General features: G+C 43.6%; 1 protein-coding gene across 3 annotated transcripts in view; it reads right to left on the reverse strand.

Moving 5' to 3' along the window:
* ARHGAP39 (Rho GTPase activating protein 39) overlaps positions 1 to 15,033 on the reverse strand; it is a 150,181-nt gene that overhangs the window by 68,669 nt on the left and 66,479 nt on the right. For all 3 annotated transcript variants that reach the window (XR_011558768.1, XR_011558767.1, XM_070748376.1), the window contains exon 2: positions 8,561 to 8,995. Coding sequence is in view for 1 of the 3 variants with exons in the window: in XM_070748376.1 (XP_070604477.1) it covers positions 8,561 to 8,995 (435 nt within the window). In the remaining 2 variants the exon portion in view is untranslated. The remainder of the gene's footprint in view (positions 1 to 8,560; positions 8,996 to 15,033) is intronic.

The following is a 15,033-nucleotide window of genomic DNA, read 5'->3' on the forward strand; positions in this document are numbered from 1 at the left end:
ACAATAACTCTTTGATGTCTACGCTTCAGCCAGCTGCAAATCCACTGAACTATCCAGGGATTAAGTCCAATCTTCACTAATTTATCTATCAGCTCTTTATGTGGAACCGTATCAAAGGCTTTGCTGAAGTCCAGGTAGGCAATATCCACGGCACCACCTTCATCCAACACCTTTGTGACATAGTCAAAGAAATCAATGAGATTAGTCTGACATGATTTGCCTTCAGTAAAGCCATGCTGATTTGCGTCCAATAAGTTATTGTTTTTTAGGTGCTGATTTATCCTCTTTTTGAGTAGAGTCTCCATCATTTTAACTACCACTGATGTCAAGCTAACTGGCCTGTAGTTCTTTCTTTCTTTCTTTCTTTCTTTCTTTCTTTCTTTCTTTCATTCATTCTCTCTCTCTCTCTCTACCTCCCTCCCTTCTTTCTTTCTTTCTTGCACTTTTATACCGCCCCTCTCTGAGGACTCGGGGCGGCTCACAACATATAATAAAACAATACATAACATTTCGGGTCCAATTAATTAAATATAAAATATAAATATAAAACCATTCCTGTTCAATCAGTTTCTCTCAGTCTATTCATCAGCCAGGGCGCAAGAATCTATTGGCCCCAAGCCCACGACATAGGTGAGTCTGAGACTCTTGCGGAAGGCAAGGAGGGGGGGAGCAGTACGAATCTCCGGGGGGAGCTGATTCCAGAGGGCCGGGCCCCCCACAGAGAAGGCTCTTCCCCTAGGTCCCGCCTACCGGCATTATCTAGTCAACAGGACCTGACCGGTCACTGGGATTTATGCGGCAGGAGGCGGTCCTGTAGATATTCTGGCCCGATGCCATGTAGGGCTTTATAGGTCATTACCAACACTTTTGTTTCATTCTGCGCAACACACCAGAACCAACAGTGTGATGGCACTTAAGCAATGCGCCTTTTGTGCCTTCTGAACAGCCCCAAAGGACAGAAGACCCTCCCCTTTCTTCTCTCACGAGACCCGGACGATTCTTTGACATTCTGAAAAGGTTTCAAAACTAGGCTATTCCCTCTGGCATTGGGTCAAAAGGCAGTTCAGCTGCACGGCTATTTCTGGAGACAAAGGCAACAACTTTGGTGACCCCAACTGCATTGTATTAATGCTATCATGCCTATTTTTAAAAGGGGGGGGGGGTGTTATTGTTAAATCCTAATTTACTGTTAAACCACCCAGAATTGTAGAATTCACAGAGACAGCCATACAAGCTACTACTTATAAATGAACAATAAATAAATAAATATTTTAATTTGGCTCTTGGTTGGCAATCAAGGCTGTGTATTCTTTTCTATTCAGTTTATTTATTTATTGTTAGAGTTGGAAGGGACCATGCGGGTCATCAAGTCCAGCCCCCTGCCTAAGCAGGAGCCCTATAGCATCCCAGCCAAATGGCAGTCCAATTTCCTCTTTAAAATGTCCAGAGTATTGGAGTTCACAATGTCTGCTGGTAAGTTGTTCTACTGGTTGATCGTTCTGACCGTCAGGAAGTTCTTCCTTATTTCCCGGTTGAATCTCTCCTTGGTCAGCTTCCAGCCGTTATTCCTCGTCCGGCCCTCTGGTGCCCTGGAGAATAAAGTGATCCCCTCCTCTCTGTGACATCCCCTCATATACCTGTAGACTGCTATCATGTCCCCCCTGGCCCTCCTTTTCTCTCTAGGCTATCCATGCCCAGTTCCCTCAGTCTCTCTTCGTAAGTCTTGGTTTCCAATCCCTTAATCATCTTGGTTGCTCTTTTCTGCACCTTCTCCAGAGTTTCAATGTCTTTTTTGAAGTGTGGTGACCAGAACTGAACACAGTACTCCAGGTGTGGTCGGACTAGGGCGTAGTAGAGTGGTATTAAGACTTCCCTGGTCTTGGATCTACAGAGGAATCATTGAGTCTGTCATCTGCACCTCTAGAGCAGTCTGGTTTGGTTCTGTAACCCAACAAGACCGACACAGACTTCAGAGGAGAATCAGAACTGCAGAAAAAGCAATTGCTTACAACCTGCCTTCCATTGAGGACCTGTAGACTGCACGAGTCAAAAAGAGGTCTGTGAAAATATTGACTGACCCCTCGCATCCTGGACATGAACTCTTTCAACTCCGACCCGCAAAATGTCACTACAGAGCACTGCACACCAAGACAACTAGACACAAGGACAGTTTTTTCCCAAACGCCATCACTCTGCTAAACAAATCATTCCCTCAACACTGTGAAACTATTTACTAAGTCTGCACTACTATTACTACTAGTAATATCATCCTTTTCCTCCCACTTAGGACTGCATGACTAACTTGTTGCTTGTATCCTTAATATTTTTATTAATATTGATTGTTTCCTCATTGCTTATTTGACCCCTATGACAATCGTTAAGTGTTGGACCTCATGATTCTTGACAAATGTCTCTTTTCTCTTAGGTACACTCAAAGCATCTGCACCAAAGACAAATTCCTTGTGTGTCCAATCACACTTGGCCAATAAAGAATTCTATTCTATTCTGAAAGGGTGCAGGGTTTCCTGCCTGAGCTGGGGGCTGGACTAGAAGACCTTCAGGTTCCCTTGCTGCTCTGTTATTCTAAGCTGCTTTCTAAAGAAAGAGGTTCTGAAAGAAAAAGGAAGGAAGGAAGGAAGGAAGGAGAGGGAGGGAGGGAAGGATGGAGGGAAGGGAGGGAAGGATGGAAGGAAGGATGGAAGGAAGGAAGGAAAGAAAGAAAGAAAGAAAGAAAGAAAGGGAGGGAGGGAGGGAAAGATGGAAGGAAGGAAGAAAGGAAGGAAAGAAAGAAAGAAAGAAAGGGAGGGAGGGAGGGAGGGAAGGAAGGAAGGAAGGAAAGAAAGAAAGAAAGAAAGAAAGAAAGAAAGAAAGAAAGAAAGAGGGAGGGAGGGAGGGAGGGAGGGAGGAAAGATTTTCAGTAGGAAAATCAGCCCTCCAACCCCTCCATCTCTGGCCGCAGACTTACTGGATACTCACTGTGCCCCAGTTACCCCACCCACCCCCAACTTCTGCTCCCAGCTTTGTAGAAATAAATTGCCTTATAATTGCACGGATCCGTGAAAAGTCCTTCCAAGGATAATCGGCTAAATTTAGAGACCTTTTCGGAGATGGGTGCACCAAGCAGTGGTCTTCGCTCAGCCTTGGCGAGCTGGTCATTTCCCACCGGTTTAATTTGTGGCAAAGGAAGGCAGCCCCCTGCAAGACGCTGGCCTTAGTCCTGAACCTGGGCGAGGGGCTGTTGGAGAAGCCCCCCTCCTCATCCTCCATGGACCTGCTGTTTCTGCTCAACGTGCAGAGTTCAGCCCTGCGGTCCAAATGTTCCCCTCCAACATCTTCTCACCCGCTGGCAGGAAATTGCCCAGGTCAAAAATGCACAAACCAGGGAATGACTCAGAAAGGCCTATAATAGATGTTTTCCTCCCTCCAGCCCTGGATTAAACCCAGCGGAAGGAGATATTCGGGTTAGAAACGAAGAAGCAGACATATACCTTTCTTAAAATACAACCGTCCTTGACCGCGGTGCCAACCCATCTCCAAAAATAATTCCCGCATCCACTTTTGCAACAGACATGACCGTCGGCATCCACCACCCTGCTCCTTCTCCTAACCTGGCCCAGTGGTCCTCAACTTACGACAATCTGTTTAGTGACCGTTTTGAAATGTCCAAAAAAAAAAGAAAGAGTTTCACACTGCAAGAATCCCTACAGTCGCAGGATCAAAATTCACAAGCTTGGAAACTGACCGGTACTTATGACAGTTGCAAGCCAAGTCGAGGGGGAAGCCAAGTTCATTTAACAACAGGGTTACTGATTTAACACCTGCCGAGATTTGTAAAATTGGAGGGAGGAAATATTAGGAAAGAAATGTATTATACACTGCTCAAAAAAAAATAAAGGGAACACGTAAACAACACAATAGAACTCCAAGTAAATCAAACGTCTGTGAAATCAAACTGTCCACTTAGGAAGCAACACTGATGGACAATCAATTTCACCTGCTGTTGTGCACATTCAACTTTGTATTCAATGAGAATATTTCATTCATTCTATTGTATAATAATGGGATAGATTATATATAAAATACATTTGCGTATTGCAACTAGTAAGAAGGGCGGCATACAAGTCTAATAAATAATAATAATAAAAATAATATGATAATTATACTGGAATAATTAGTTTATTAGACATGTAGGATTATGGTTTTCTAGATTTAGAAATATTTTCTAGATTTTTTGTTGTAATATGAAGATCTATCTTATATACACTGCTCAAAAAAATAAAGGGAACACTCAAAGAACATATCCAACTCCCCCCAGAGATTAGAATTGCCCCCACCCTCCTTGCCTTTTGTAAGCTCCTAAAAACCCACCTCTGCCGCCAGGCATGGGGGAATTGAGATACCCTTTCCCCCTAGGCCTTTACAGTTTTATGCATGGTATGTCTGTATGTCTGTTTGGTTTTTATTATAATGGGTTTTTAATTGTTTTTAGTATTGGATTATTATTATATGCTGTCTTATTATTGCTGTTAGCCGCCCCGAGTCTCCAGAGAAGGGCGGCATACAAATCCAATAAAAATAAAATAATAATAATAAAAATGAAATATTCTCATTGAATACTTTGTTCTATACAAAATTGAATGTGCACAACAGCAGGTGAAATTGATTATCAATCAGTGTTCCTTCCTAAGTGGACAGTTTGATTTCACAGAAGTTTGATTTACTTGGAGTTATATTCTATTGTTTAAGTGTTCGCTTTATTTTTCTGAGCAGTGTATGTATATATATATATATTTACTCAGTTGCTATGTATTATAAGAAAATTGTTTTTGGTATAATTAGTCCAATAGATTTGTAAGCTCAAAATAAGATGTGGATTTGATGACCAGCAATTAATATATAGGTTATTGTAATGTTTTAATATTGGATGGAGAAAAGCGATATTTTAAGAGGTTTATCAATATATAAGACATTATAAGTTGGTAGAGTCCTTTTTTAAAAGAAAGAGAGATAACAGCTTCCACTGAATGGCTACAAAGTAAAAACAAAAAATATGTATATGTTTGATAATAAGCTTGATTATGTGTTGGAAATGATGTATTGTTTTTTATTTTATGTGGGAGAAAATAAAAATTTCATGGGGGGGGGAAAGAACAGTGGCAAGAATGTCGTAAATTGGCAGTTCTGTGTTAGCAAAAACTTCAGAAGAAAAGGATTTAGGGGTCGTGATTTCTGACAGTCTCAAAATGGGTGAGCAGTGTGGTCGGGCAGTAGGAAAAGCAAATAGGATGCTTGGCTGCATAGCTAGAGGTATAACAAGCAGGAAGAGGGAGATTGTGATCCCCTTATATAGAGCGCTGGTGAGACCACATTTGGAGTACTGTGTTCAGTTCTGGAGACCTCACCTACACAAAGAGATTGACAAAATTGAAGGGGTCCAAAGACGGGCTACAAGAATGGTGGAAGGTCTTAAGCATAAAACGTATCAGGAAAGACTTCATGAACTCCATCTGTATAGTCTGGAGGACAGAAGGAAAAGGGGGGACATGATCGAAACATTTAAATATGTTAAATAAGGTCCAGGAGGGAAGTGTTTTTAATAGGAAAGTGAACCCAAGAACAAGGGGGCACAATCTGAAGTGAGTTGGGGGAAAGATCAAAAGCAACATGAGAAAATATTATTTTACTGAAAGAGTAGTAGATCCTTGGAACAAACTTCCAGCAGACGTGGTTGGTAAATCCACAGTCACTGAATTTAAACATGCCTGGGATAAACATATATCCATCCTAAGATAAAACACAGGAAATAGTATAAGGGCAGACTAGATGGACCACGAGGTCTTTTTCTGCCATCAATCTTCTAGGTTTCTATTTAAAATCGGGCAAAATCAGTCTCATTTAGAAATATAAATACTGGGGCCAATTGCAGCTATAACTACCTGTGTCCTATGGACCTCCCCCACCCCAAAACTGGCCATGCACACCTTTTGGGGACCCCTTTCCCTATTGCTACCACATTCTCACCCCATAGCGCTGGATACGGGGAAAAGACCCCCTCCCAGGAAAGCACCTGTTGTTCCTTCCTCCTCCTCAGCCCCCCACTGGTGGTTAATTACTCCTGGCACAGATCTGATAATTGCTATTATTAATTATATTAATGAGCCGCTACTCAGAGCCCCCCCCCCCCCCAAGGGATGGTGCGGCAAAGATAGTGCATTCTAATCTTCAAAGAGCGGAAAAAACCCTTCGTTCTTTCCACACACAAAAAGGAGAGAGGGATAACGGAGATTTACATGAAATGAAAAGGGGGATTATTACATGCTTAGGGCATTAGGAGGTTTCGGTTAATTTTTTTACTGGACCTTTTTTTTGCCGATTAAATAAAGAAAGCAGAAGATTCGGAGAAGGGGGGGGGGAAGAGCAATCAAGGAAGGTTGACTGGGTTGGATTTGAAGAGTGAAAAATTATTCCAGGTGAATATAAAGTTCACCAGGAATGCAGTTTTGTTTTGCTTCATCCCCCCAAAATTTCCTCCCCCCCCCTTTTTTGGTTGGGAGGTAGATTTTTTTTTTCTGGACTTTTTTCAGATTCTACCTACCTACCTATCTATCTATCATCAATCTACCTATCAATCTATCAACTTATCTACCAACGTATTTATTTTTTCTATCTATCTATCTATCTATCTATCTATCTATATCATCTATCTATCTATCTATCTCATCTATCTCATCTATCTATCTATCTATCTCATCTATCTATCTATCTATCTATCTATCTCATCTATCTATCTATCTATCTATCTATCTCTATCATCTATCTATCTATCTATCTATTATCTATCTCTATCTATCTATCTATTATCTATCTCTATCTATCTATATCATCTATCTATCTATCTATCTATCTCATCTATCTATCTATCTATCTATCTATCTATCCATCCATCTCTTCCATCTCATCTATCTATCTATCTATCTATCTATCTATCTATCTATCTATCTATCTATCTATCTATCTATCTATAATCTATCTATATCCACCCAACCCACCCACCCGGATGCAATTCAAGTGTTGGTTATGACCTATAAAAGCCCTACATGGCATCAGACCAGATTACCTCCGGGACCACCTTCTGCGCATGAATCCCAGCGTCCGGTCAGGTCCCACAGAGTTGGCCTTCTCAAGGTCCCGTCAACTAGACAATGTCGCTTGGCGGGGCCTAGGGGAAGAGCCTTCTCTGTGGGGGCCCCAGCCCTCTGGAATCCCTCCAGAGATTTGCACTGCCCCCCCCCTCCTTGCCTTCCGTAAAACATTAAAGACCAATCTGTGCCACCAGGCTTGAGGCCATTAGACCCTCGCCCCCTGGCCGATGAGTGTAGTATGTTTTGTGATGTGAATGGGAATGAATGATTTTAAATGTTATTAGAGATTTTTAGCTATATTAATCGGATTTTTTAGATATGTATATTGTATATTGTTTTGATATGTTGTGAGCTGCTCCGAGTCCTTGGAGAGGGGCGACATACAAATTCAATCAATCAGTAAATAATAATAATAATTTATTAGATTTGTATGCCGTCCCTCTCCGAGGACTCAGAGCTGCTCACAACAGCAACAAAATACAATATGATACAAATCCAATATTAAAACTAATTTAAAAACCCATTATTACTAAAAAAAACCATTCAATTCTACACAATCACACCATTCTCAAATGCTAGAGTCAGAAAGATGGGGGGGCGGAAGGATTACTCCCCCTATGCGTGGTGGCATAGATGGGTCTTTAACATCTTGGGGAAGGCGAGGAGGGTGGGAGCAGTTTGAATCTCCGGGGGGAGTTGATTCCAGAGGGCCGGGGCCACCACAGAGAAGGCTCTACCCCTAGGTCCCACCAAACGGCATTGTTTAGTCGACGGGATCCGGAGAATGCCAACTCTGTGGGACCTGACCAGCTGGGATGCCATGTAGGGCTTAATAGGTCATAACTGTTCTGCTCTCCGGCTAAGGCCACTGATAATTGGAATAAAGGATGGCTAAATGCATATATTTGTAAAACACCACATCATCTTTATTTTTCTTTCCTTTGTTCCACACTGAATCATCTCGGGAGGCAGCGCTAATCTATCTTAAACTTCGCTATGCAAGGCAACATCAAAATCATTAAAACATTCCACAAGTCATTCTAAGTTTTAAGGCTAGTCAGAGTTAGCCCAGAGTCATAAAAACTGCAATTAAAAGCACACTCTGGGGGACCTAAACGGCCACTGGGATTTATGCGGCAGAATGTGGTCCCGGAGATATTCTGGTCCGATGCCATGAAGGGCTTTATAGGTCATTACCAACACTTTGAATTGTGACCGAAACCTGAGTGAGTGAGTGAGTGAGTGAGTGAGTGAGTGAGTGAGTGAGTGAGTGAGTAAGTAAGTAAGTAAGTAAGTAAGTAAGTAAGTAAGTAAATAGTTTGTTTTATTGATAAAATAAAGGATTTTTGAGTCGGAACTTTCGCTCCAAACTATTTACTGCGCAGAACAATAAACCGACGCCTAAATTGCCCGGTTACCTTTCTGCCTCTTCCTTAACGACGGCAAACTGAGTCGGCTGCCTTCCGGGTCGGTTCTGCTCCGGGACTTTCTCTCCGCTTTCCAGCTCTTGCTCCAGAGAGGAGCTGGTGCTGCCTTCGCGGCTGACATTGGTGCTCCGCCCGGGGCTGTTCTCGGTGGAGGCCCTTGGCGACTCGGTGTTCTGCTTCAAGGTCTGGAGCTTGGCCAGCGGGATGATGTCGCAGTTCTGCGGGCGGTGCCACACGGTCCGCTGGGTGGTGGCATTGTAGTAGTAGAAGCGGGAGGTGTTGGGGTCGAAGAGCTCCCACCACTGGTTCTCGTTGGTGCGCTTGATGCGGACGCCGGCCGGAGGGTCCCACACGCACTCGCCCGTGATCAGGTTGGCGTACATGCGCTCCCGTGTGCGAGGTTCAATGATTTCCACCCATTCCAACCTGCGGGGGGAGAGAGGGAGAGAGAGCGTTAGAAGCCGCCATTTATTGGAACGCTTTCTTTTTTTTCTTTGTTTAGTTTGTCATTTGATTTTTTTTAGGGTGGGGTGTTTTTTTTCCGTTTTGTATGGTTGGAAGTCGCCTAGAGTAGCCCCATGGCGAGACAGGTGGCACGGAGCGGAAAAAAGGGGGAAAGAAAAGGGGGGGGATGGAAGGAAGGAGCGAGAAGATGGAGGGAAGAAGGAAGGAAGGAGGGAGGAAAGAATGATGGAGGGAGGAAAGAAGGAGGGGAGGGGAGGAAGAAGGAGGGACAAAGGGAGTGATGGAAGGAAGGAAAAAGGAAGGAAGGGAGGAAGGGAGTGATGGAGGGAGGGAAGGAGGGAGGGAGGAAGAAAGGAGTGATGAGGGAATGATGGAGAGAAGGAAGAAAGGAGGGAGGCAGGAAAGAAGGAAAGAAAAAAGGAACGAAGGAGTGAGGGAAGGAGGAAGGAAGGAAGGAAGGAAGGAAGGAAGGAAGGAAGGAAGGAAGGAAGGAAGGAAGGAAAAATGGGGACCCAGATTGTGGGGAGCAATATGATGACTCTATACCTCTTTGAGAGGAAGGAAGGAAGGAGGGGTGGGAGGGGTGGGAGGGAGGAAAGAGTGATGGAGGGGGTGATGGAGGGAGGGAGGAAAGGAGGGAGGGAAGGAAGAAGGAGGGATGGATGGAAGGAAGGAAGAAGGAAGGAAGGGAGGGAAGGAGTGATGGAGGGAAGGAGGGAGGGAGGAAGAAAGGAATGATGGAGGGAATGATGGAGAGAAGAAGGAAGAAAGGAGGGAGGCAGGTAAGAAGGAAAGAAAAAAGCAAGGAAGGAGTGAGGGAAGGAGGAAAGAAGGAAGGAAGGAAGGAAGGAAGGAAGGAAGGAAGGTAGGGTGGGGGCAGTGGGGGCGAGTGGGGAGGGTGGGAGTATTTATTGCTCATCATTTCATTGAATAGGAACCTTCTCAAGTTCTGCTTAGCTCCCGCTGAGAGTCAGTTAAGGATCAACAGAATTCAGGGCAGATTGGAGTTAGTTCGCTTGTGACTATGCAAGGACTCTAGGCTAATTCCTCTTTTGACTCCACCTCCAGTCTTTGCCACCCTTCTTCCACCTCATGTGATATCGCTTGTACGTTATCCCAGTCTTTTCCACTGAAGTACCTACCCCCCCCCACACACAAACATGTTAGATCCAACGGAATCCACAGGGTGTGGGTGTCACTGCCAAGATTGTTGCCTAACAAAAGCAAGCCAGGATCTACTCCTTTTATGTGCACTTTGGGGTTTTTTTTGCAACAGGCAAGTTCTAAAGCAGTCCCCCCTACTTCCTCCACAATTTCTGCCGATGGGAATTGCCACCTTTCTCCCCACACCTGGCAGGAGACAAACCAGCAAAGGCAACAAACATTGATCACAACCTCAAACATCAGCAAACAACATAAGAAAGTTTGCAACAGTTTCCAGTTGAATCCTTTTGCTTGGAAATTCTGGATTTCGGCTTTGGGTTCTGGTAGCAGATGTTTGAAACTATTCCTTATCCCTGCTACTCATACAAAATAAATGCAATTAGATTGCCCCGTCCCTTTATTGTGGCCTATGTTCTCATGTTGGGAAGGGGGAGAAATTGTGGAAGACACACATCGAAGATCGGAGGAAAAAACAGAAAGAAAATATAGATAAAACGTCAAAAGCAATGCTTGAGAAGCCCCCCACTTCCTAGAAGAATGGAATATTTTATTCATTCATTCATTCATTCATTCATTTTCTATGCAGCCATTCTCCTGAGACTCAGGGCAGCTTACAACAAGATAAATACAGAATAGGTGAGAAATCTAAAGTTAAAATACAAAAAAACCCCATCAAATCGAAATTCACATTTTAAAAATCGAATAAAAATCATATTCATTTAAAAACCAATCATCCACATTTCATACTAGCATACGTTCTCAGTTCAATCCTAGGCCGGGGTAGATTTTGGGGAATATTAAAAAGGCAGAATATTATATTTCATAGAAACATAGAAAATTGACAGCAAAAAAAAAGACCTCATGGTCCATCTAGTCTGCCCTTCTACTATTTCCTGTCTTTTATCTTAGGATGGATCTATGTTTATCCCAGGCATGTTTCAATTCAGTCACTGTGGATTTACCAACCACATCTGCTGGACGTTTTATATAATAATAATAATAATAATAATAATAATAATAATAATAATAATAATAATAATAATAATAATGGTGGTGGTGGTGGTGGTGGTGGTGGTGGTGGTGGTGGTGGCGGTGATGATGATGATGATAATAATAATAATATTTTCTCACGTTGCTTCTGATCTTTCCCCCAACTAACCTCAGATTGTGCCCCCTTGTTCTTGTGTTCACTTTCCTATTAAAAACACTTCCCTCCTGAACCTTATTTAACCCTTTGACATATTTAAATGTTTCGATCATGTCCCCCCTTTCCCTTCTGTCCTCCAGACTATACAGATGGAGTTCATGAAGTCTTTCCTGATACGTTTTATGCTTAAGACCTTCCACCATTTTCTGTAGCCGATCTTTGGACCCATTCGATTTGATCCACCTCTTTTTGTAGGTGAGGTCTCCAGAACTGAGCACAGTATTATTCCAAATGTGGTCTCACCAGTGCTCTATACAGCAGGATCACAATCTCCCTCTTCCTGCTCGTTATACCTCTAGCTATGCAGCCATGCATTCTACTCTCTTTCCCTACCGCCTGACGGCATTGTTCACCCATTTTGAGACTGTCAGAAATCCTTAATTTCCTTAATTTTCCTAATATTAAAAAAATTTAGAGAAAGAAAACCAGCCTCCACTTTTTCTGAATAGCGCATAGCAGAAGCCAGAGATAAACGCTAGGAGTTTGTTCACCAATAAATGGATTCTCTTTCCAATCAGCCTCTAAGGCAGGGGTCCCCAAACCTTTTACACAGGGGGGGGGGCAGTTCACTGTCCCTCGGACTGTTGGAGGGCCAGACTATAAAAAAAGCTATGAACAAATCCCTATGCACACTGCACATACCTTATTTTAAAGTAAAAAAACAAAATGGGAACATACTATTTTGGGGGGGGGGGGGAGTCTGAAATTCATAAATGTTTAAGTTTTGTTTTTAATTTTCTTTTGTTAACATCTGATTGGCTATACAAGGTTTTCTTGGCTTATAGAAAAACGTATAAAGAAAGAAGGAAGCACTTTGGCATAATGGTTAATAAGTTATAAATATAATTGGTGTACTTTTTGAAGGAACATTAATAATAATAATAATTATTCTTATTATTCTTATTATTCTTATTATTCTTATTCTTATTATTTATTGGATTTGTATGCTGCCCCTCTCCGCAGACTCGGGGCGGCTAACAACAATAATAAACACAACATGTACAATCCAATAATAAAAAACAACTAAAAACCCCTATTATAAAACCAAACATACACACAAACATACCATGCATAACTTGTAATGGCCTAGGGGGAAGAGCTATCTCAACTCCCCCATGCCTGGTGGTATAAATGAGTCTTGAGTAGTTTACGAAAGACAGGGAGGGTGGGGGCAGTTCTAATCTCCAGGGGGAGTTGGTTCCAGAGGGCCGGGGCCCGCCACAGAGAAGGCTCTTCCCCTGGGGCCTGCCATACGACATTGTTTAGTCGACGGGACCCAGAGAAGGCCAACTCTGTGGGACCTTATTGGTTGCTGGAATTCGTGCGGTAGCAGGCAGTTCCGGAGGTAATCTGCTCCATTGCCATGTAGGGCTTTAAAGGTCATGACCAACCCTTTGAATTGTGACCAGAAACTGATCAGCAGCCAATGCAAGCCACGGAGTGTTGAAGAAACGTGGGCGAATTAAGGAGAGAATCTAATTAAAAGAAAATGAATGTAACTGGATGACAAAATTAGAAAAAAAAACTTTTGCAACTTTTTTGATGATTGATATTAGTTACTAACAAAATACCACATTTTATTCATGGAAAATTAGATGGGACACTGTATTGTTTGAATGTATGTTAAGAGATGATTCCTGTTTCTTCCCGGCGGTGGGGAGAATATCGGCAGGAGTGGGCAGGACGTGGTCCCCGGACACAGCTGGAGAAACTGGACGTGGCTCAGAGCCCACATTGGTTTCTCCCGGCCGACAGCAGGAGAAACGACGCCGGCTGTACCGCGTGGGGTTTGAAAAACTGGCGCGGAGTTTGTTTTTTGCCTGTGTGGCCACGCGACCGCACAGGCTAGAGGGAACAGTGGACATATCCTATACTCCTGTCACTTACCCACGGGCCGGATAGTTTGGGAAACGCTGCTCTATGGGGTGTCCTGTTCAAGGAGGTGGATGGACTAGAACAGTGTTTTTCAACCAGTGTGCCACGGCACACTAGTGTGCCGCAAGACATGGTCAGGTGTGCCGTGAAGAAGGAAGCTCAGGTTCCAGTCTTGCAACGAAAGCAAGAGATAGAGAAAGAAAGCAAGAGAGAGAGAGAGAAACAAAAAGCAAGAGAGAGAGTGTGAGAGAGGGAGAAATCAAGAGGAAGAAAGAAAGCAAGAGTGAGAGAAAGAAAGAAAGCAAGAGTGAGAGAAAGAAAGAGCAAGAGAGAGAAAGCAAGCAAGAGAGAGAGAGAAAGCAAGAGAAAGAAAGAAAGAAAGAAAGAAAGAGAGAAAGAAAGAGAGAAAGCAAGAGGAAGAAGAAGAAAGCAGGAGAAAGAAAAAGTGAGAGAAAAAGTGAGAGAAAAAGAGAGGAAGGGAGCGAGAGGGAGAAATGAGAGAAAAAGGGAGGAAAAAAGAAAATGATTGAGGCAGAGAATGAGAGGAAAGAGAGAGAAATAAAAGAGAGAAGTGACTCTTGATCTAAAGCATATGATAAAAAGCACCCAAAGAGAGAAAAAACCCAGCCCTCACCTGTTTTTGGAAATGGTTCAAGACACACAAGGGGGGGGAGAGACAGGGATAGAAAAAGAGAGGAGAGTGTCTTAGAGTGTCATTTTGGTTGGTGGTGTGACCCATGATTTTGTAAATGTAAAAAATGTGCCGCGGCTCAAAAAAGGTTGAAAATCACTGGACTAGAAGACCTCTAAGGTCCTTTCCAGCTCTTGTCATTCTACGTCCAACAAGGTTGCATGGGCCAAGCTCACAAATTCCCCAAAACCATTAACTACAAATCCAATCAATGAATGACAACTGGCAGCTTTAAAGTCAATCGTAATCCGCAACCATCGAGATCGTATAAATGAAATAAACAGAAATGAACAAGCCACGGTTTACGAAACCCCCCGTTCAACCAAGGAGCCAACCGAGTCCGTCCACGTGACTTTTCATTACTAAAATCCAAAATGTCACTGATTATGTCTCCCGCCGTTCCAAGAGCCTGGCCTGGCAGAGTCTTTGCATCTGAGAGCAGCTTGCCGCAACCCCTCCAACGCACCCGGCAACCGAGGACTGCAAAGCCCATCTGTTCCGTCGTTCAAAGCAACGGCCGGCCAGCTGCAATTATAAAACGGAGGCCGCTCCAATTCGGTGGTGAAATTATCTCCCGGGTTCTGGAAGGCCTTCCAAAGTCCTGGCTCTGCTCCCAGGGGCCGGGGTTGCTGCGTCTGTGCAATCACACAACCCGTTGTGGGGCATTTAATTTTCCTTTTTTCCTTCCCACCTCACCCCTCCTGCTCTGGCTGCTCTGTTGCAAGTGCCTTGGAATCCAGAGGGGCAACAGGGTGAGAAACGTTGTTCCGGTTGCTGTAGGAACCGGAATTCAGAAGAGCGTTTCTGTCATCCTGGTTGTGCTGTCGTCACCGCCCAGAAATTGTCCATTTTCATTGTCGTTCAGGTGCCATGCAGGGAGGCATCTCCCAGGAAACACTCATAGAAACATAGAAGATTGACGGCAGATTGACACTCTTGGTTCCCGTGGCTGCTTTCCTTCCGTCTTGCAAGCACCATGATTATCTATCGAAGTAGCAAAGAGTAGCAAAGAGAAGGGTCCTTGGTGCCCCCTGAGCAATGGCTGGTTTTCCTACAGCTGTT

This window comes from Erythrolamprus reginae, chromosome 3, assembly GCF_031021105.1.
Source record: "Erythrolamprus reginae isolate rEryReg1 chromosome 3, rEryReg1.hap1, whole genome shotgun sequence".
Classification (NCBI taxonomy): Eukaryota; Metazoa; Chordata; class Lepidosauria; order Squamata; family Dipsadidae; genus Erythrolamprus; species Erythrolamprus reginae.